At 37.5% G+C, this 21,754-nt stretch overlaps 1 protein-coding gene and 1 long non-coding RNA gene across 3 annotated transcripts in view; one reads left to right on the forward strand and one right to left on the reverse strand.

Moving 5' to 3' along the window:
* Positions 1-2,833: 2,833 nt before the first annotated feature.
* The window catches only part of LOC127439214 (natural killer cell receptor 2B4-like), a 70,982-nt gene continuing 52,061 nt past the window's right edge, over positions 2,834-21,754 (forward strand). The window contains exons 1-6 of one of the 2 annotated variants that reach the window (XM_051695365.1): positions 2,834-2,975; positions 3,856-4,176; positions 6,605-6,889; positions 6,981-7,091; positions 7,187-7,233; positions 10,624-11,217. In XM_051695365.1, the coding sequence (XP_051551325.1) occupies positions 2,882-2,975; positions 3,856-4,176; positions 6,605-6,889; positions 6,981-7,091; positions 7,187-7,233; positions 10,624-10,674 (909 nt within the window). In that variant the 5' untranslated portion in view covers positions 2,834-2,881 and the 3' untranslated portion in view covers positions 10,675-11,217. Of the gene's footprint in view, positions 2,976-3,855; positions 4,177-6,604; positions 6,890-6,980; positions 7,092-7,186; positions 7,234-10,623; positions 11,218-21,754 lie in introns of those variants that run through there. The other variant, XM_051695366.1, reaches the window with a different exon arrangement.
* On the reverse strand, positions 6,993-10,408 carry LOC127439226 (uncharacterized). Its single transcript, XR_007896885.1, has 3 exons — positions 10,066-10,408; positions 9,793-9,867; positions 6,993-7,068 (listed from the first exon to the last, which is right to left on the reverse strand). It is a non-coding gene; the product is annotated as an uncharacterized LOC127439226 (long non-coding RNA).

Consider the following 21,754-nt stretch of genomic DNA (forward strand, 5'->3'; position numbering starts at 1 on the left):
ATTCGTCAAAAATACAGCAAAAACATAATGTTGCAAATTACTATTTCTATTTCAAACTTTCTGTTCTTAAAATAATCCTTCACAGATTTTAAGACCTCAAGTATTGAAGCAGTCAGTTTTTCAAAGGAATAGTTTACCCAAAAATGACAATTCTATCATAATTTACTGTCAGAGGGTGAGGGGAGACAAAGGGACCCAAATGCAGTGGGAAACAGTCAATGAGATTATTAACAACAATGTTTGTAAACAAGGATAGGCACACCCGGCACCGGCTGCAGTGATGAGCAGAGTCAAAAGATATAGCCACTCAGCGGGCTAAGGAATGAGTGTGCTAGTATGATTGCGTGCGTTGTGTAAGTCAGGAGCAATCCGAAGAGAGTCCAATGAAGCTGGTGTGGTGTGAAGCGAAGCCCAGGCAAGTTTCTTCCAAGACACGCGGGCAGATACCGAGGAATCCTCCTCCAAGTGAACTGGGCGACAATACATGCAAAGGTGAACAGGAAGGTAACCACACCTCTAGAGACAGGCAACCAACAGACACACGAGCAATCTCCAACTAAACAAGAGAGCATGGTTAACACTTGACAACAAACAATAAACTGGCAAAGAAAGAGGGAAAACACAAGGAATAATTAGGTAGTGCAAACAGTGAGAAGCAGGTGGAACGGGCGAGTAAATCATTGCCATGATCAGCGCCTTCCTGGGAAACGCTGATCACACGTGCCGGCTCCACCTGTGAGAGAGAAAAACAAACAACAGTATGAGCCGGCACAAATGCCGGAACCATGACATTTACTCACCCTCATGTCATTCCCAGATGACTTTCATTCTTCAGTAGAACATATTATTAAAAATGGTAATAAATGTCACTGTCCATTTTTCAATAAAATGGCAGTGGATAGTGACACATGTTAGTGGTTTTCACAATGCACATAACCTCAGGTTATCGTCTTTTCAAAACCTGCTTTCAACCCTGAGTAAAGCAAAATTTCACACTTGTCATTTTGAAAAGGGGGTGAGAATAATTTTTAACCCCACCACTTTTAACAGACAACCAGTTAGGGAGCCTGGGGAGCTCAGCGAGTATTGACGCTGACTACCACCCCTGGAGTCGCGAGTTCGAATCCAGGGCATGCAGAGTGACTCCAGCCAGGTCTCCTAAGCAACCAAATTGGCCCGGTCGCTAGGGAAGGTAGAGTCACATGGGGTAACCTCCTCGTGGTTCACTCTCGGTGTGGCGTGTGGTGAGTTGAGCATGGATGCCTCGGAGAATAGCGTGAAGCTTTGACACACGCTAGGTCTCCGCAGTAACGCGCCCAACAAGCCACGTGATAAGATGTGCGGATTGACGGTCTCAGATGTGGAGGCAACTGAGATTCGTCCTCCGCCACCCGGGTTGAGGCGAGTCACTACGCCACCATAAGGACTTTGGGAATTGGGCATTCCAAATTGAAAAAAACAAACAAACAAACAAAAAAAACAGACAAACAGTTATATGATGCCTTAGTGGTTTACCTCATTTAATAGTAGTGCATCTTTTCGAGTTGAAGAAACTTTCACCAACTTTTACGTTCTTCATCTGAGGGAAAACTAGTGAAATGTTGAACAGTGATGGTAAATACAATAAGAGATGATGAAGAGACAGTGTTTTATTCGTACTATGTTTCAAAAGACGAAAGACAAAGAGCCGATTTGCTTAGTGACGGTTCCACAGATGCCCTATGATCTTGGACAAATGGAAACACAAAGTAGGAAACAGTAATATTTTTACAATTTTTATTAATTCATCTAGACCTATTTATTTACGGAAGATAAATTCATCTCGCATTAGATTTCATATTCAGAGTTACAGAGAAGCTTTAGTTCACCTGGGGAAACCAAAATTGCATCTCTTTTACAAGGGAAATAAAACATTTGGTGAAATGTGTTGTAAAACTGCTTTTTAATGAGTTTTGACATAGTCAAGTTCAAAGCGCTCCTCGTACGAACACTGCTGACGGGCATATGCTATAAAATTGATGGTGGATTTTCCCAGGGAACTTCTAAATAAACAAATGCCCATTGCTGTTGAATTTTATTTTATGTTGAATATTGAATATATGATTATACATTTAGGCATTAAAAATATTACTCTATGTTGAAACATTATAAAATGTATGATCATGATGGATGGGGGGGACCAGTGTTTTAGGGGGGTATGTGATGCTGAAAATGATTAATATAACATTTGACATTTTACAGTCATTGTTGACTGTTTTTCAAACATCAGTGTTTGTGAATTCATCACTTCACATTAGCAGGAGCGGAAAGAGCCCCTTGTCTGCAAACTAAACATGCATGCAGAAAGCCCACTGTCATGCACAACCGTTGTCCACCCAACAGATCAAACCACATTTTTAAAGAGTTCAGACCACAGCAGGTTTCACTTTGACTCAAACTAATCCAAGCTGGTAGAGTGTCACAGTGCTTACTACAGTAAAAATGTTAATGCAAGATGATTGACAGTTTTAACTTTTTTTGTTGTTGTTATGTTTGGCATACACAACCATTGTCAATTAAAAGAATATGCAACCATTTTAAAAGTAATCTCTATTTTGACATGAAATTTAGGATGATTAATCCAATAATCAGCCTTCTACTTCTAGATATCTAACACAGCCAAATCACCATCTTTCAACAACTACCTTTGTTAAATCATCAAAATAAAGAACGATTTCCACCACTAAGAACAGTGAGTGTCTTAGGAGCTAAAAGACATTTAGGTTAGGCTACAAAAAAATTCACCAATTAACAGAGCTTGTGTGAACTGGGAGGGTCGTCAGATTTTGATGGGGGAGGATTCACACATAACAGCAGATCAATACTTTCCAATGTGTTTTAAATGATGCCATTTGAAATGTTCAGTGAACTGTTAAAAAAAAAAAAAATGTTTCACCTTCGTGTTTTGTTCTGTTTGTGCTGGTGGCATCTGGTTGGTAAGTTATTAATGTACTTTTATGGCTTAAATTATTTCTATTTCAAAACAGAATAATATTCTTCTATTGTTCAAATTAGTCAGAAGATTTGCATTTTCGGTTATTCCAAGGTAAGTCAAATCACTATTATTGTGAGAGCAACTTTGGATTCAGGTGTCATTTTGTGATTTCCCTTTGGGAAAGATTCAGTGAGTCATTTTTTTTTTCTTTGATCTAAATGTCCCATCAGCAGGCCTAGATGGGATCTGATGATTTACATTTTCTGAGCTGAAATTCTTTGGGAAATTCTGTAGAATTTGTTTTGAAATGGGTTCAAACATGGTCAAATGCACCAAACTGAGGCCATGTCCACAGCAATCGGTTCGACTTTGCATTTACGCCTCTCATCCACACTAGAACAGTATTTTCCTAGACAAGAGTTGCTTATTTTAGCAACTGTAAGCATGATCAAATTATCCAAAATATGAGTGCAACTTAAACAGATTGTGGCTGGAGATGTGTAGAACTTGCTGAATGAGAGGTGTTTGAATTCTGTGGAAATCTGCACAGCTTTCTACTGAAATTTGTGGGTGCAGATTCTGTGTTGGCTGGCCCACACCTAAAAATATTAAGCTTTTAAAAATATCCAGCAGAATAAAACTTGTAATTTCAGTCAGATGTAAATAACATACTTCAAAATACCACATCCACAAAGATTCAATTACTGGTTGACACACTAATCTGTCTATTAATGCATCTCACCTTTCATTTTCTCCTTTTATGATTGTGCTGCTGTTCTGGACATTCTTCATTTCACATTTAAAGCTACAATTGATCTCAGTTAAAGGTTAAGTAAACCAACAGGAACCCTAATCCAAGACAAACCTTATCTGTTCTCCAGGTGTGTTTGGCGTTGAGACAGTGTCAGTGATGGAGGGAGAATATGTCACTCTACACACTAATGATACTGATATACATGAAGATGATGACATGATGTGGAATTTTGGAGCTAAAAAAGATCCCTTTGCTCAAATCAATAAGAAGGCTGGAATCTTCTCAATGTCTGATAGTCTTGATGGGAGATTCAGAGGCAGACTGCTACTGCACAATAAAACTGGAGATCTCACCATCACAAACACCAGAATCACAGACACTGGACTTTATAAACTACAGATCAATAGAGCTAAAAAGTCATCAAAAACATTCAGTGTTACTGTCAATGGTGAGTAGAGTTACTATGGAGCAGGAACTATGACTAAAGTATCTTTAGAATTTTATTCATTTGAATTCTAGATTTTGTGTCATATTTTATAAACGTGTTTTTAAACAGCAGATTTTTTTTTTACTTTGCTTGACTGTTTACAGTAAAGCAGCTAAACATCTACTTTTACACAAATGTAAAATGCATTTGTGGTATACATTTTAACAGTGCATGCATTCCCCCGGACTTGAACCAATGTCTTTGTCTTCGCAAAGTGTCATGTACATGTCTCTGGACCGCGCCAGAGAATTCTGGTAGCTCGGTGATTGGCCAAAATGCTCCATTTGACTAGTCTTATAACCGTATAACGTTTCCCTCTGGAATATGGAAGCTTAACCTTTGAGACTAGTTTGTTTACAATCTGAATTTCTGAGATCTAAATTTGAGAGATTTGTATTTGGGGTTCTTAATCTGAAAATTGTAACCTTTACTTTTATAATCTGTGTATTTACAGTTAATTCCTAATCTGTTTTTTTGATAAATAAATAAATAAAAATAAATATCTGCGGTTTAATAATTTATCGTTACATTTCTCATCTAGAATTCAAATTAAGAACATTTCGATTCGGACAATTTAGTCGTTGTCCTAGCTCCATAATTGTCAGTATAGTTTGTCCTGCCATCTGCATGTTATTTTATTATCTCTAGAACTGTTCAGTCTTGACATTGATTTGTAGGCCAACCTGGAAGTCTAGCTTATTTAAGATTTTAATGTTTGTTTTACAAGTAATTACACAGTTACCTCAAGCGTAAAATATTGAAGCCGCTGTGTAATTTTTTCAAGTTGCTAACATGTTGCTAAATAAGGACAACAGCTTCAAAGTTTGCATTTGAGGTAAACTGTGCAATTTATGTTGTAAAACAAAATATTAAAGTCTATTCAAGCTATGTTAACCACAGACCTTATTTTACTCATAAATTGAAAAATGCCACTCTGGAAACCCATTCAAAATCTTCTTGCGGGAGCCCATCACTCAAAAGTGCCAATCATTTTCCACGTTTTAGGACTAAAAACAGAACAGCTCTATTTACATTATGAAAAATGTCAACGTGATCTCATGAGAATTTGTCTGTATTCTTACGTAAAGTTTGGCCCTATCTAACGCATCTAAACGTCATAATTTTACGTATTAACACCTATAGAAACAAATGTTTACGTGTACTGTTTGAATGGATTAATATTGAATAATTCATAGAATTAATTACATTTAATTTATAATCAATGAGATTAGTTAAATGCCATCACATTTATTTAACGCAGTTGACAGTATAATATGACGTTTAAATGTTTTCATTCAGTTCTGTGTGATTTCTGCTGCCCAACGTTTTAAAGGATTATATCACTTTAATCAAAACTAAACTTTAAAATGTTAAAATGAATAAAAACTGTGTTTAATCATTTATTAAGCATTTAATTTAATTTTTGTTTGCCATGGGACACAAAAGGAGTTTTCAGAATATGCCAAAAAACAAAATTAACCACAAAAGCACCAAATCGCAGGACTGCTTTCTATGAAGAACAGACCCAATTCAAGTTTTTTATTCAACGATGTCTGTCTCCATCCGCCTCAGCGCCGTCGCACCCGCTGTAACCGTCAACGTGCGTTGGTTTCTTTTTCAAAATTAAAACATTGCCGCCTCGAGCATTACGACCAGCGGTTTTACAGCAGTGATGTCGAATGCTCATTGGCTCTCAAGTGTCTCGTGACCGTTAGCGACATGTCGTATTCTGCGATAAATACCGTATGTTTGAATGAGGTGTCACTGTGCCGTTATGGTGAAGATTTACAGCGATTCATAATTTAATTTCAATCTCCACCTCACACAATGCTACTGTATGCCGTCAGGGAGCCCTTTGGACTACTTTTGTACTGAATTTGGCCATTTTTCTGAATACATTTTTGTGATTAAATTGATCTGCCTGTTACGTGTTTTGTATGCTTAATAAATGGTTATGGTTAGGTTTAGGAGTAGATGTGTAAAATACATATAAATAAATATACTGTAACAAAAATGATTGCTACTGTACATCAAGCTACTTGTTACATGATTTTATATTGTTGAAATTGTTATGTTTAGAACTTGGGGTAGGGTTAAGGGACCTACAATATCTATAAAATAGTAATAGTAAGTAAAGTAGATGCTTTCAAACATCCATATTGAACGTTTTAGTGTCTATTCAAACGTACAAACATGTACGTTTAAATGTTACAAATATTAATGTACAAATAGCCACGTATATCAGTGCGATCAGGCTGAAAATGTTTAAACATTTCAGTGTTTGAGATGATTTAATGGCGTCATTTTAAACTCTCACTCAACACATTAAACTGAAAATAAGACTGATTTGATTTATCCATATTTCTGTTTATTCTTGCAATCTTTTCAGCTCGTCTGCCCATTCCTGTCATCATCAGAGACTCTTCTCAATGTTCTTCAAGATCTAAATGTGTGTTGCTGTGTTCAGTGGTGAATGTGACACAGGTGACTCTCTCCTGGTACAAAGGAAACAGTTTATTCTCCTCCATCAGTGTGTCTGATCTCAACAGCAGTCTCTCTCTACCTCTGGAGGTGGAATATCAGGAGAACAACATCTACAGCTGTGTGATCAACAATCCCATCAGAAACCAGACTAAACATCTCAACATTACTGAAGTCTGTCAGCCGTGTTCAGGTATGTCAGCGCTGATATTTGTGTTTTTGACGTTTAAGACAGATTCATTTACACTATTGACTGTCTCTCTCTCTCTCTCTGTTTATATTAGATCTGGACTCACCTTTGGTTTATATAGTGCTGATTTCTGCTGCTGCCGGATCTCTGTTGATTATGGCTGCATTTGTGGTATTCTGCATCTACAGGAAATGCACAAAAACAGGTCAGGACAGCAAGTATTACCTGAAATGAATAAATCTGTAAAAAGACTGTAAACATACAGTACATATTACTATAAAAGCTTTCTTGTTAATGCAGCCCAGACCCGGGAAGAAGCTTCCAAAAAACAAAAGACACATAAAACGGTAAGATAATTTATGAGTCTGTCGCAAGACATTGCACTGCATTCAGGCAATCTGATTGGAGCTTGCGATTTTTACAAATTCTCTCTAGTTTTGTGTGTAGCACCAGAAACTCGGTGGAAAAGTAGCTTGTAGAAATTGTTCAAAATTGAGCATCTTTAAACCATTATCTGTCTTGTCAAGCTCCATCTAAGTTGAGAAAAGTAATGTAAAGTAACCGTGTCTACACTGGATGTGCTGTGTACTGCAGTGCGACAAAACTAGTTCAATAAGTCAGAGGCCCTGTTTACACTTAGTATTAAGATGCGTTTTACGCAGTCCGTTTTAAGTAGGACGATGCTAAAGACGGGATCCAAAACTTTTCGAGATCTGTCCACTACAACCACATTCGGAGGTGGTCGAAAACGCGTGTGACTACATTGGGCTCGTAGTGTAAATGCTCATTCTTTCAGCAGTGAAGCACCGCCCACTCACCTGTCAATCAACCGCCGCACTACAACAAGAGTTTAAACTTTGCTGGTTAAGTGCGACTTAAGGAAATCATTTGAAAAGCAAATACGCAGAAGCAGTGCTGGGTGGATTACTTGTGAATTGTAATCCGGTACTGATTACAAATTACATGACAAAAAATGCAATCAGTAACCTAATCTCATAGATTACATTTTTTTGTGGTAATCTAATCCGATTACTTTTGGATTACTTCCAACCTTAATTTTATTTTATGTCACATGCATTTGAGTAGGATAATCATTTTAAGATAAAAGAACAAAGAGGAAGAATATATGTCCATTCTTTATTACTAACAAAAAGAGCTCCTTATGACACTTTTAAAAAGTGCATTAAACATTACATGAATGAAATAAACAGTGTATGGCCAAAGTTTATAGTTCAAAACACTGAGACATCAAGTTCATTTTAAGTGCATAAAACAATAGCAACATTAAGAACATTAATGACCATAAAATCAACAGCAATGACGTTGCTAGGTCAAAGCTTTCATCTAAAAACACTGAAACGCTTTTAAGCCTTACTGCTTTCTGATAGTCACCTATTCCAGAGCTGAGGTGCAAGATATTTTAAAACAGCAGAGCTCCACTGAGTCACACAAGGCACAATTGTGTCAAGTTTTATGTCAAGTTTCATGCAGTGGACTCCACTGCATCAGCAGCAACAGTAGAGCAATGGGCTTGGTTTCATATTGCTGCACACTGTGCAGTTGAACTATTGAACTGGAGTTGAACTATTGTGTATCCTGCGGGCAGGACACTTAGAGATGGCATCCACTAGATCCTTAGAAGCAATTAAGTTCAATGTGTGAGCTGCACACCATTGGTTTAATTTCATTTTTAAAAATGAAATGATCTCTGTAGACACAGTGGTTAAATGCTGAGGTAGACCGCTCCATCTTCACCTGACTGGCGAGTATCAGTTCTGAGTGCAATACACACAACTCTCCCCCCTCTTCCGAAAACACTCGAAGACTTACTAAACGTATATCAGTGGTGTGCTGATTTAGAATGAAAAATGTAAAAGATAAAAAAAAGATAATGAAAAGAATGATCAATAAATTATTAACAATGTATTGCCATTGCATTAATATGTAATCATGTAATCTATGAAAAAGTAACTGTAGTCTAATTACGAGTATTTTAAAATGTAATTTAATCCAATTACAAGTACTTGATTTTTTAATCTGATTACGTAATCCAGATTACATGTAATCCGTTACTATCCAGTACTGCGTAGAAGTACGAGAACTTCACAGATCTTCTTCAGTGTGTCTGATATCAACATGCAGTTACACTGATGAGAAGCGAACAAATCTGAAACTCAGTTAATACAGGTAAATACACTGAAGTCAGAAGTGTGTGGTGGACACATTTCATAATCATTTAGGCAGTGCCTCCTTTGCCTACTCGGAGAAATCGTGACTGACTAAATTAACGGAGAATTGTGCTCTAAACATCATGTATTAAAATGTTATTACATTAAATTGAAAAATAACTAGGAGGAACATTGTGCTGTGTTTAATGTCACAGTTATTCACCGTTCTGTTCCATGGACTCAGACTCATGTTTTTTTGTCATATGTCTTCAGTTTTCTCCAACTACATTTCCCATAATGCACTGCCCTCATCACTGCCATCTGTTTCCAATCCTCCTCACCTGTCCTCCATTCCCTCATTAGCACCTGTGTATAAATATCCTCTAGTTTTGTCCATTCCTTTGTCAGTTCTTAAAGTGTTATTTAGTTGGTTATGAATTGTTACGTTGTTATGTTTTGTGTGATGTTCCTCTCCAGCGTGCTTCCTTACAAAAGACTTGAAAGATGCTCCTGCGTCTCCTCTCTTCCACTCCTCGAACCAACATTACAGTTTTAGCATTTTCATTTTGTTCCTTTAAATTTTTGCGCTTTATTATCAAGCAGTAACACATCAATCATAACGTCACATACATCAATCTGAGACACTCCCTTCGAAATACAAACACACGTGGTCTAAAGAGACGCATATTAATATCAAATGTAAACAGGGCCAGAGTGATCAGATGCACCATGACGCACCTTTTATCTAGTTGATGGAGGACGGCCCATTTCTATTTTTGATGTGCTGCACAACTACTCCAGCCACTTTCCCATCTGTCGGAAATGAGCTTATTTTATTTACACATATGACTTCATTATGAGTTGTATCTTTTATTTATAACCATATTAATGTGCAGTTTTAACATGCATGGCAGTGTTTCATTATTCTAAAATTCTTAACAAAGTCTGTTTTTTAAAACTATGCATTTTCCATTGAAAATAAAGAAGGAGACGGTTATTCAGCCATTTTACCTTTTGTGAAGTCTTCTCGAGCTCACAGCTAGTTTGTGGTTAGTGAACATTCAGAGGTGACATGCAGCCAGTGTAGACAACTTTAAGCTGCCGTTGGTTGCTTTGTAGACATGGTGCAGCAAGTAGTTTGGTGTTGCTGTTCTCTGACAAAAAAACAAAAGGCTGTCAGAACAAACATCAGAACTGAGATAATCTGTTTGTAATTGAAACAGATTTTAGTGCTCCTGCTAAACTGGCATGCATATGGAAATATTTGAGCTTTATCGTCACTGTTCCTCTGCTTTACCAAAGCTTGCAATCTGCTTTAGTCTGACTTCAAGCTTTCCACAGTGTAACAGTCACAACGGTCCATCTGTTTGATCATTTAACTGTTAAGATTGTGATGGAAGAACTAGATGCTTGATGTCATTTCCTGCTGCTCCATGTTTCTATCTGTGTTCTTCTACATTTGTGTTGATGTTACAATTCCACATTGTGAAAAAATGAAAAGACAAGTAGTGTTAGGATCTTGTGAGGATTGTAATTTAATGAAAAACTTGCTGATGTGTTTCCTTGCAGAAGTCAAAGTGTGCAGATGTGGTGTACGAAAATGTTCCCAAGAAACGATGATCAAACTCTACCAAGTTGGACTTATTTTTCCCCTCAAAAGTATTCAGTCTCTGGCAGGATATTATTCAGAGCTATATGTGTATTATCAGGAAATATAAAAACTCTATTTGGCCCTTTTTACCTAGCAACACATTCTTTTGGTTTTCTTCTTGATTTCTCTCATAAGCTGTTATTTTGATATCTGACCTGAATTGTGTTGCTATGCTTTAGTGTTAAGTTGTGAACTCACAAATAGCTTGCAGTGTATTTACAGAAATGCAAGTAAAATGGTCAGTGTTTTAGCTTGAAGTAGTTCACCCAAAACAATAAAATGATTAAGGACTGACCGCCTCAGACACCTTTCGGTTTCATTGTATGGAAAAATGGTGCAAAGAAAGGGAATGGTGACTGAGGCTGTCACTCTGTCTAACATTTTCTTTATGTTCCACGGAAAGAAAGTCAGACAGGCTTGGAACGACGTGAGAGTAAATGATGACAGAATTTATGGATGATCTATCCCTTTAATTTAAACTAACAAGTATCTTGTCAACTTTTATTATTAAACATTGATCACACTGTCACTGACTCCTGTATTTTTTGCTGCCTACCATTTATTTAGAAAATTAAAATGAACATTAATTACATTGTGGGGTATAAGTACAGTCAGAACCCTTTTAATAAGGTGAGCCTATAAGCTTAGTATAAACCAGCATAACGTGGTGGTCCCATTACGGAAGGTACACTGGCAAGTTTTTTGAATGGATGTCTATGGATGCTTTAGTGTGCTGAATAAACTGCTTTTGTGAGGAAACGGCACATCACTTAAAGAACTGACCACCTGTCCGCTAATCTTCAACATGTTTAACACTAAACAATCCTTTTGGAATGAACTATGTGAGGAGTTTACTATGATAAATGTATGTTTTAAAAGAGAAGACACAGGCAATTTTGCAACAGGTAGGTGTCAGGGTTGTGTGGTTGTTAATAATTAGGAGGGATCACACCGAGATGACGCACATGTCTTTGCTCAAGCATGGCAGGCATTTTATACACACTTCTTTTCGTCTTCCATACATCCTGTATATCCCTACAGAATACAACATCTCCCCCAAACTTAAATAATTATACCTGTACTGTAGTTACATGGTACAGTAACAAAGATAACAACAGGATACTCTGTTAATCCCAAGTTTTCTGAGTGTTCACATTTCACCAATATGCAGAACAATGCATTCTTAACCAAGCATGTGCAACATAAACATTGATATATGCATCAATTCAACTTAACCTGGAACAAAACAATGTGTCTCGTTTTCTCTTTAAGTTCAAAGTTCTTTTATTCCTTTTTACTGTAGGAATTTAAGTTACATAGTCTTTCAACCACATTGGCTTATTTCTACAGCGATGTCTTCCTGCTCGAATGTTAACATTTTCTGGAGATAGAGCAGAATCTGTTTGTTCATCAGGGGTGATATCTGTATGCAATGGTGCCAGATGAGATGCATCCCATGTTCGTCCGTCGTTCAGCTCATAGCTGTGTATTCCTTTTCTCCTTTTAATCTGCATAGGGTCACTGAATTTTGATTTCCCTTTCATGACGTGCACAGGTTTTCTCACCCTTACAAAGTCACCTTCCTTGAGCTTTGGAAGCTTTGCTTTGCGTTTTGTGTCCAGATACGCTTTCATCTTTTATTGCTTTGTCGTCACTTTTGTTCTCAGTCTCTCTATGGCAGGGTTCAGAATGTTTTGTGAAAGAATTGTCAACTTTGTTCTCATTTTCCTTCTAAACAGGAGCTCGAAATGAGAGGTTCCTGTAGTAGCATGGGGCGTAGCTCTGTACATTTGCAAGAATTCTACAATGAATGATGTCCATGGAGCCCTCTCTCTCTGTGTAGTAAGAATGGCGTCTTTGAGTACCTTATTCCAGCGCTCAACAAGTCCATTTCCTTCGGGATGGTATATGGAAGTGCGAATGTGCTTGACATCTCACTCTTGCAGAAAAAGTTTGAACTCTGTGGATAGAAACTGAGGTCCGTTGCCCAGGCACAACATTTTCACGTAGTTTCACTTTATGTACAAAGTTCTTGGCACAGTGGAATCTGACACTTCCAGCACAGACTGTTCGGAAGTAAGTACTCTATTTCCCATTATGCACAAGTCCAAGGAAGATATTAAGTCCATGCCCATTAATGGATTTCCACTTTTCACAATATAAAATGTGTCTGGTACAGAACACTGTCCATGTTGTGCACGAGTCTTAATATATCCCAGCACAGGTAGGTTATCTTTTAAATATGTGACAAGATGTATATATGCATGTTCCATAAGCAGTTCAGAGAAGTATTGTTTATATATTTGCTCTGGCAACAAAGATACAGAAGATCCAGTGTCAGCAATCAGTTCCTGCATCCTGCATTTCAATGTCACACACGATTTTATTTGGAGTCGGAGATGAGCTAGTCATGTATAAAACAGTCAGTTCTGGGACTTTGATTTCTCTGATCCAGTCATCGCCCTCTGCATAATTGCCAGCAGATAGTTTTCAAACATTTGAGTCCATTTTCCAAATGGAATTGAAGGTTCACCAGGGCATTGTATATATGTAGGAGGAAGATGAACTGCCATCCTCGTTGCCAGTTTGTTGTGTGGTCATTAATAATTAGGAGGGATCGCACCGAGATAACGCACATGTCTTTGCTCAAGCATGGCAGGCATTTTATACACACTTCTTTTCCTCTTCCATACATATATCCCCACAGAATACAACAACTCCCCCTAGTGGGCATTTCTCAATTAGAAGTGTCTTTAAGTGAACACAACAGTCAGTTTACAGCTCTCCCAATTCATTGGTATGGTGTCTTATGTGGTGTCAAACGGTGACTTAATGTCATAATACGCTAGTTGACGCTAGTGAAAAGACCAGTAATATTGCATATTTGATCCATTCTGCATTACAGCACTGATTATGAGTTGGATGCAGATGTCAATTTTCTGGTATCAACAACAGTAAGGTTATCTATAACATCTATAAAAAGTAAATTAACACCTAATTTATGTGACTAAATTATTCTAACAGTGTGACTGAGTTGGAACTCCTTTAATCAGGTTCTTATTGATTCAAATGAGTCATATCCGCATTTCTGAAGGCTAACAAAATCAGTTATATTTTCTTACACACAAACACAAATATTTAATCTGTTTCCTATGACAAATTTAATAGAGCTGAATAGAGTAGTGATATTATAATATGTATTATGAATCTATTTCTGCCTAAAGTACAGTTAGTGTTACTATAGTAAATTCAAGGGTGGTCATGTAGAATTCTGTGCCGAATTAAAATGTTTTCCACGTCTCGTGCCATGCTTCTCACTGGCACTCGCAGCGCTGCAATGATCAGAGGTGTGCGTTTAAGCTCTCGAGACCAGTCTGTGAGTAAAAACGCACCTGCTTTGCACTCGCGCCGTTCTGTCCGTTGAGCCGTATCTACCTATAGAGCCATAAAGGTGCATTAGCGGAAGTTGTGACTTGCTAAACCAGATATTTCAGATGCATCTCTAGACTTCAGAATCAGATGAACTGTGGTACAAATGCACACCAACCCATATAATGGAGTCTAAAAAAACATTTGAATGCAAACAGGAACTTGACAATAGATTTGAACAACATGACTGATAAACGCCCCCCATTTGTAACTTAATGGCACCCTCTCTGCTATTTTGCTCTCAGCACCCCCTGGCATCCTTTGAACCCCTGGTATAATGCTTTTCACAACACACATCGTTTCAAAGCAGCTTTACAGAAGATCATACATTAACAGAAAATGAAACTGTAATATCTATAAAGTCTTAGAGTCATCATTGTGTAGTTTGATTAAATATGATTGTGAATTGTGTATAAAAATAAGTAATTAAATAATAATTGTATTTATAACCCCAGTGAGCAAGACGAAGGTGACTGTGGCAAGGAACACAAAACTCCAGAAGATGTTGGTTAATGGAGGAAAATAACCTTGGGAGAAACCAGACTCACTGTGGGGGCCAGTTCCCCTCTGACTAACATCATGAATATAATGCCAGTATTACTTAATTATGTGTAGTGCAAGTCATGGTTTAAAATGTGTAAATTAAGTAAGTGTTAAGGGCCAGTGTTTAAAACAAACTGTAAGATTAATGACTAATATCTTTGAAGTTCATCCTGGATTATCTGCAGAAGTTTGCATACTGTAGATGCATTGTCCTTTGTTGGTTGACTGATGAAGGCTTTTGTTGGCAATTAATTGATAGTCTATGTATTCCATTTTAAGAGTGTAGTCCATCATTAGACCAAGGTGATGCAGGCCGAGATCAGTGAGGAGCATCACAGTTCAACCGGCAGGTCATTTCGGTGAGGTTTGGTGGGATCCATTCTAAGTCCAAGGCTTAGGTAGTGGCATATGAAGTATCCCATGTCTTACGGTTGGCATAACTTCATCCTCTGAAGTCCATCGTAATAGACTAAAGTGATGTCTGGCACCGGCTGCAGTTAGTCATCATCACTCAGCGACACGTAGCAGTGGAGTCCAACACCAAGCAGGAACGGAGCTGGATGACATTCAATTTATTGCAGAGTTATAGATTATGAGAAGTGTTTCCGGTTCAGGCTATTAAATGAACCTGGGGCTTATTATGAGATTCTCATGACTGGAGAGGCAGGAATAATGAATGTGTCCATATGCTCACAGACACGGAGCTCATTGTTGATTTTAAACGATGGGACAGCTTAAAAACTAAATTTCTAAATCTTACCCTTATCTTTCATTACATCTCAAGTTTCCACCGAGATGCTCCTCAAAAGTTCCCGTATGTAAAATAAACACTGAATGGATGTTCGGAAGTGCAACACCAAAATATTACACAGTTTGGGGGGCACCATTAACACAAACTGGGGTTAACTGCGGGATATGTACACTAGTGTTATAAAACAGTAACACTTTAAGGGCTTACACCGAAATTTCAAGACCACAGAATTTGCTGTGGTTGTTACAGTTTTTAATTTTAATTGAGTTTGTACTTCCAGTTATTTTTAGTAAGTTAGTGTTCACACTTGTTCAGCATGTTTTTATTTTTTTTGTACAGGACGAAGGCAAAAAACAACAGGATGTTTTTGACAACGGGACCACCTACTGATTACTCCCACTGAATTATTACTATCGTCTTTTACCATGAATCTATGAAAACTTCACTGACACTTACTTTTTTTTTCAGAGAAATAATACAGAGAACAGAAAAATGCAATGACAACTTAACATAATTTACAAAGTCAATCAAGAATATAATTTTGAATGGAGACACCAGTCCCGTCTAAGGTTTCCCTGTAGATAAGCTGACATTATTCGGTTTTGCAGAAGTTTCCCACAACAATACAGTATTTGTAAGGGATCCAAGCCAGAAGGTTTCTGGACTGAACCAGAGTTGTATAATATGTTTCTTGCACACAGAAAGACTGGGTGTAGAACCATCATTTTCTTGAGAACAATACAAGAGAGGTCCAGAAGGGGAAAGATCATCTGTGGTTTGACTGCAGTGAAGACATCTATAGGCCAGTCTCCTGTCCGCCACCATGCAACACATCCTTGTCCTGTATTAAGAGTCCCCATGCATTTATGATCAAAAGATTCCTTCATTACAACACATTACACATGCATAATAAAAGTTAAATTATTACAGAAATGAATAGAAATGTATATTTATGTCATGCTCTTAAATACTGTACACTGTGCATCATATCAAAACTCGTTCTCTATCAGAAAATTAAAATTCTTACCTGTTCATTTGAAATGCCTGCCTGGCTGCTGTTCTCAATCAGTTGTCCACTGTGATTTATTCACATAAGCCCCCCCAAAAAGCAAGAAAAAAACACAACAACTAATAATTTATATGGTCACCTTCCAGTATGAACAACCTTGTTATATATATATATATATAGTATATACATACAGGATATAATGTACATAGAACTGAATTGCTGATGCAATGGTAAACTGCCAGTCTGAGGTGAAGTCATCAGATGTGCTGTCTGAATCTGATCTACAATCCAGGTCCTATGTCAGAAAACTAACTTTTACAGTGACAGCAAAACACCTCACTAGCATTTTCACGTAGTAAAGGGATGGTGTAGGCTCCCACACGACTCTTGACACTTTTCAGTAGCTTCAATACAAACCGGAAGTTGGATGCCAAAACCCAGAAGAGCAGCGTGATTAAAAGGGGTTGGATAAGGTCAATAAACACACTGGAATGTTTGGGCATAGCAATATGGTGGCACAATGGCTTCCAGGGGTGGACTGGGAAGAAAATTCGGCCTGGGATTTTACATAGAAACTGGCCCAAAAGTTGGTGAGCGGGGAGTGGTGGGGGTGCTGTCCTTTTCTGCATATCGCTGCCCCCTTCCGTATATCGCGGCGTCGTTTCGTGGCGCGTTCTGCATAACACGGCAACCCATGCGACCCCATTTTGTGGCCGGCCCACCGGGAAAAGTCCCGGTTTTCCCAATGGCCAGTCCGCACCTGATGGCTTCAATGTTATAACATCATCAGCAATCCAGTTCTATACTGTATTATAGAACTGTGTGGGGCTATTTGGTAAATAAAAGTAATAAAGTATGGTTGGCGTGCTGAGTGACTCCAGCCAGGTCTCGTAAGCAACCAAATTGGCCCGGTTGCTAGGGAGGATAGAGTCACATGGGGTAACCTCCTCGTGGTCGCTATAATGTGGTTCGTTCTTGGTGGGGCACGTGGTGAATTGAGCGTGGTTACCGCGGTGGATGGCGTGAAGCCTCCACACGCGCTATGTCTCCGTGGCAATGTGCTCAACAAGCCACGTGATAAGATGCGCGGGTTGACTGTCTCAGACGCGGAGGCAACTGGGATTCGTCCTCCGCCACCCGGACTGAGGCGAATCACTATGCGACCACGAGGACTTAGAGCGCATTGGGAATTGGGCATTCCAAATTGGGAGAAAAAGGGGAAAAATCCCCCCCCCCCAAAATAAATAAATAAATAAATAAATAAATGAAGTATGGTTGTGTTTTCGTGAACTTCTTATGGGACCTGCTAGTTTTTTATTTTATTAAAGGGACAGTTCACCCAAAAATGAAAATTCTCTCATCATTGACTCACCCTCATGCCATCCCAGATGTGTGACTTTCTTTCTTCTGCAGAACACAAATGAAGATTTTTAGAAGAATATTTCAGCTCTGTTGGTCCATACAATGAAAATGAATGGTGACCAGAACTTTCTAGCTCCAAAAATCACATAAAGGCAGCATAAAAGTAATCCATAAGACTCCAGTGGTTAAATCCATGTCTTCTGAAGCAATATTATAGATGTGGGTGAGAAACAGATCAATATTTAAGTCCTTTTTTACTCTAAATCTCCACTTTCACTTTCACATCGGAAAGTCACACGTGGTGCCTGTTTAATTTCACTTTCACATCTGAAAGTGAAAGTTAAAGTGGAGATTTAGATTAAAAAAATTAAATATTGATCTGTTTCTCACCCACCCCTATTATGTCACTTCTGAAGATATGGATTTAATCACTGGGGTCTTATGGATGACTTTTATGCTGACTTTATGGGATTTTCTTAAGATACTAAGGTCTGATCACCATTCACTTGCATTGTATGGACATTCAGAGCTGAAATATTCTTTTAAAAATCTTCATTTTTGCTCTGCTGAAGAAAGAAATCCATACACGTCTGGGATGGCATGAGGGTGAGTAAATGAAGGGAGAATCGTCATTTTTGGGTGAACTATGCCATTTATGGGAAAAGACTGGCAATAACATTCATCAGCATTTCTCCTTTTTTGTTCCATGGAAGAAAGAAGGTCATACAGGTCTGAAAGATCTCCATCTTGATTTGAGTTTTCTACAGATTCAGATCAAACAGTTGCTCTCGATCTCTGTTTTTTTAATTTTTTTTAAACCAAGCCTATATTACAAAATAGTCTCATATACAATTTAAAAACTCATTTTGACACAATACTGACACAATAAAGACAACGTTTTTTTTTTTTTTATGCAATACTTGCCTTGTAAGCTGCCCCACCAGCTGGAAGTCCAACCAGCAGCAGAACACCAACACATATTCCTGATATTTCACCTGAAGACAGACCCTGTGCTGTAATGAAGAGATAAAGATTCTTTTTAGCAGAATCTGTCAGTCTGATCCATAACAAACACAAGAAAATGTCAGTGAAAAATGAAGATTTTTACAAGAATATTTTAGCTCTGTAGGTCCATACAATGCAAGTGAATGGGTGCCAGAGCTAAGAAGGTCAAAACATTACATAAAGGAGGCATTAAAGTAATCCGTAAGACTCCAGTGGTTAAATCTATATTTTCAGGAGCTATATTATAGGTGTGGGTGAGAAATAGATCAATATTTAAGTCCTTTTTTTTTATTTTATTTTTTTTACATTTTACATTATAACCAATAATATTGTTATATTATTGGTTAGGTTTAGGTGTAGGGGTGGGGTTAGGTGTTACAATATTTACTTGCCTGTTACAGGTTTTATATTGTAGGGGTTAAGTTTAGGAATGGGGTTAGGTTAGGGGATCTAAAATATCAATACGGTAGTATAATGTAACTAAACTCATATTTAAAGGTATAATGAAACATACTGCGGTTAAACATACATGATCAATCCGAAGATTGCCGAGCCTGTGTTGGAACTGTGCGATCTGAGGTGAGAATGGCACAACAATGACGTTTTGATGGTGCAGGAAATGGGAGCCTAATCGATAGTTCTACCAGAGAGACTCACAGTAGTAAGATAGTTATGCCATTAATTTCCATTTTACCTTCATCTTGACGGAGGACCCCCCAACACCACCCACTGAACAACTCACCATTGACAGTAACATAGATAACATTATTGGATTGGCTATTGATGCTGTTTCCCTCCATGATTTGGCTGTTTAGGTTTGAGCTACTCCTCAGGTATTTTGCTTCATAGTGTCCAGTGTGCTCATTTGTTAAATTCTTGATGGTGAGATTTCTAGACTGATAATCCACCTGCATTCTGCCTTTGAACATCCCGTCATCACCATCATATAAACTAGTTGTACTGGCATTTCCACTGATTCGAGCAATGAGATTGCCATTAAAATACCATTGCACCGTTTCATTTGGTTGTTTGTTAAATCCAGGGTCTAGAGTGACAGAATCTCCCTCGCTCACTGTCTTAATGTTACCTGTCTCAACACCAAACACACCTGGGAAAAGAAAAAAACAGTTGCTGATAGGTATTTTTGTATTGTTACTTAATACAGCTTCAGATATTTTAACTTTTGGAGATTCAAATTTTATCTCTACATATTGTATTATGATACAGAACATTCATTAATTAACAGTATTAAATTACATCCAAAATGTGTATTTGCTCACACCCCGTCGACAGAAACAGCTTAAACCAACCTAGGGTGGTTTGCTGGTATTGGCTGGTCAACCAGCCTGGCCAAGCTGGTGTTTAGATGGCTTAGACCAGGGGTGGGCAAAGTTTTTGGTACCGGGGCCACACCGGGCATTAAGTAGTGCATGTGGGGCACATTGTATTCCTTTTGAGATACAATGTTCTGCATTGATTTGGTTCTTGTATCTTTTAAGCCCAGAAATAGCCGTGTACACATTCTAACTCACAATGCACAGTTTTGTGTTTTTGAAGTGTACATTCTGCAATTGCCTGAAAAATAATGCTCTACAATACTTTTCTATCAAGCATTAGAAAAACTTGATAAAGAGTAAGTATAATTATAAATTGTTTATTTTACCATCTCGACTTCCCTGGTAATTTATTATTAAAATTAAAGGAATATTCCGGAATATTCAATACAAGTTTAGCTCAGTCGGCAGCATTTGCAGCATAATATTGATTACCACAATCTAATTACATTTGACTTGCCCCTCATTTTCTTTAAAAAAGCAAAAATGTGTGTTCTAGCGAGACACGTACAATGGAAGTCAATGGGGGACATTCCGTAAATGTAAAAATACTCACTGTTTCAAAAGTATAGACACAATGTGTGTAAACATGATTTTAGTGTGATAAAATCACTTACTAACCACATCTGTGGAAAGTTAGACAATTTTACAACTTCGTTGCCATGACGATGTAATGTCAGCAAACCCTAAAATTACGTAACTTTACAGCTGAAATAATACATGAGTTTTATGTAGTAATATAAGTAGTGATGTAAGTGCTTTTGTAAAATTATACGCTCATTTTTGTCTTAAAACCCTCCAAAAATGGACTCCATTCACTTCCATTGTAAGTGTCTCACTGTAACCCAGATTTGAGCTTTTTATAAAGAAAAGGAGGGACGAGTCAAAATTCATTTTTGTGGTAATCAGCATTATGCCAAAAATGCTGTTGATTGAGCTTATCCTGTGTTGAACCCGGAACATTCTCTACATTGGGGGTCAATATTATATATATATATATATATATATATATATATATATATATATATATATATATATATATATATATATATATATATATTAGAGAATTATAGAAAGATTCTGAAAGCTTCTTTTAATGTTTGACACAAAGCGGACCCATTTACTCATTTTATTCTTAAAACATTAACCGTTTTTGTTCTAAGTGGCTCATAATACGGGTCTTGCCAATGTGTTTGTCCGCCAATGGTTTGACTTCCCAAATATATTTTTTAAGATATTTGAAGATGAACTGATGTTCCACTGAATCTAATACTTAGCAATAATAATAATAATAATAATAAATTAAATATAGATCTATTATCATCAATAAGTTCTGAATAGTCTTATTTGTGAATTTTTCATGAAGATAGTTACAGACTTCAGTAATGATTTCAATCTTTTGAATTATGGACAGTAATTTAGAATCATTGTTTTAATCAACAAATCATATGCCAATTATCAATAAAGTTTGTCTGTTTGGTTTGGATCACTGTAATTATTCGTCAAGTTAGAAGTGGTTGGAAAGTGAACAGAACTGGTATAAATAAACTGCATCACTTACAATCCCAAAACCAATACCATTCACAAAAAGAAAAAAACCCCAGAGTGATAGGTTC

Source organism: Myxocyprinus asiaticus, chromosome 50 (genome assembly GCF_019703515.2).
Source record: "Myxocyprinus asiaticus isolate MX2 ecotype Aquarium Trade chromosome 50, UBuf_Myxa_2, whole genome shotgun sequence".
In the NCBI taxonomy this organism is placed as follows: Eukaryota; Metazoa; Chordata; class Actinopteri; order Cypriniformes; family Catostomidae; genus Myxocyprinus; species Myxocyprinus asiaticus.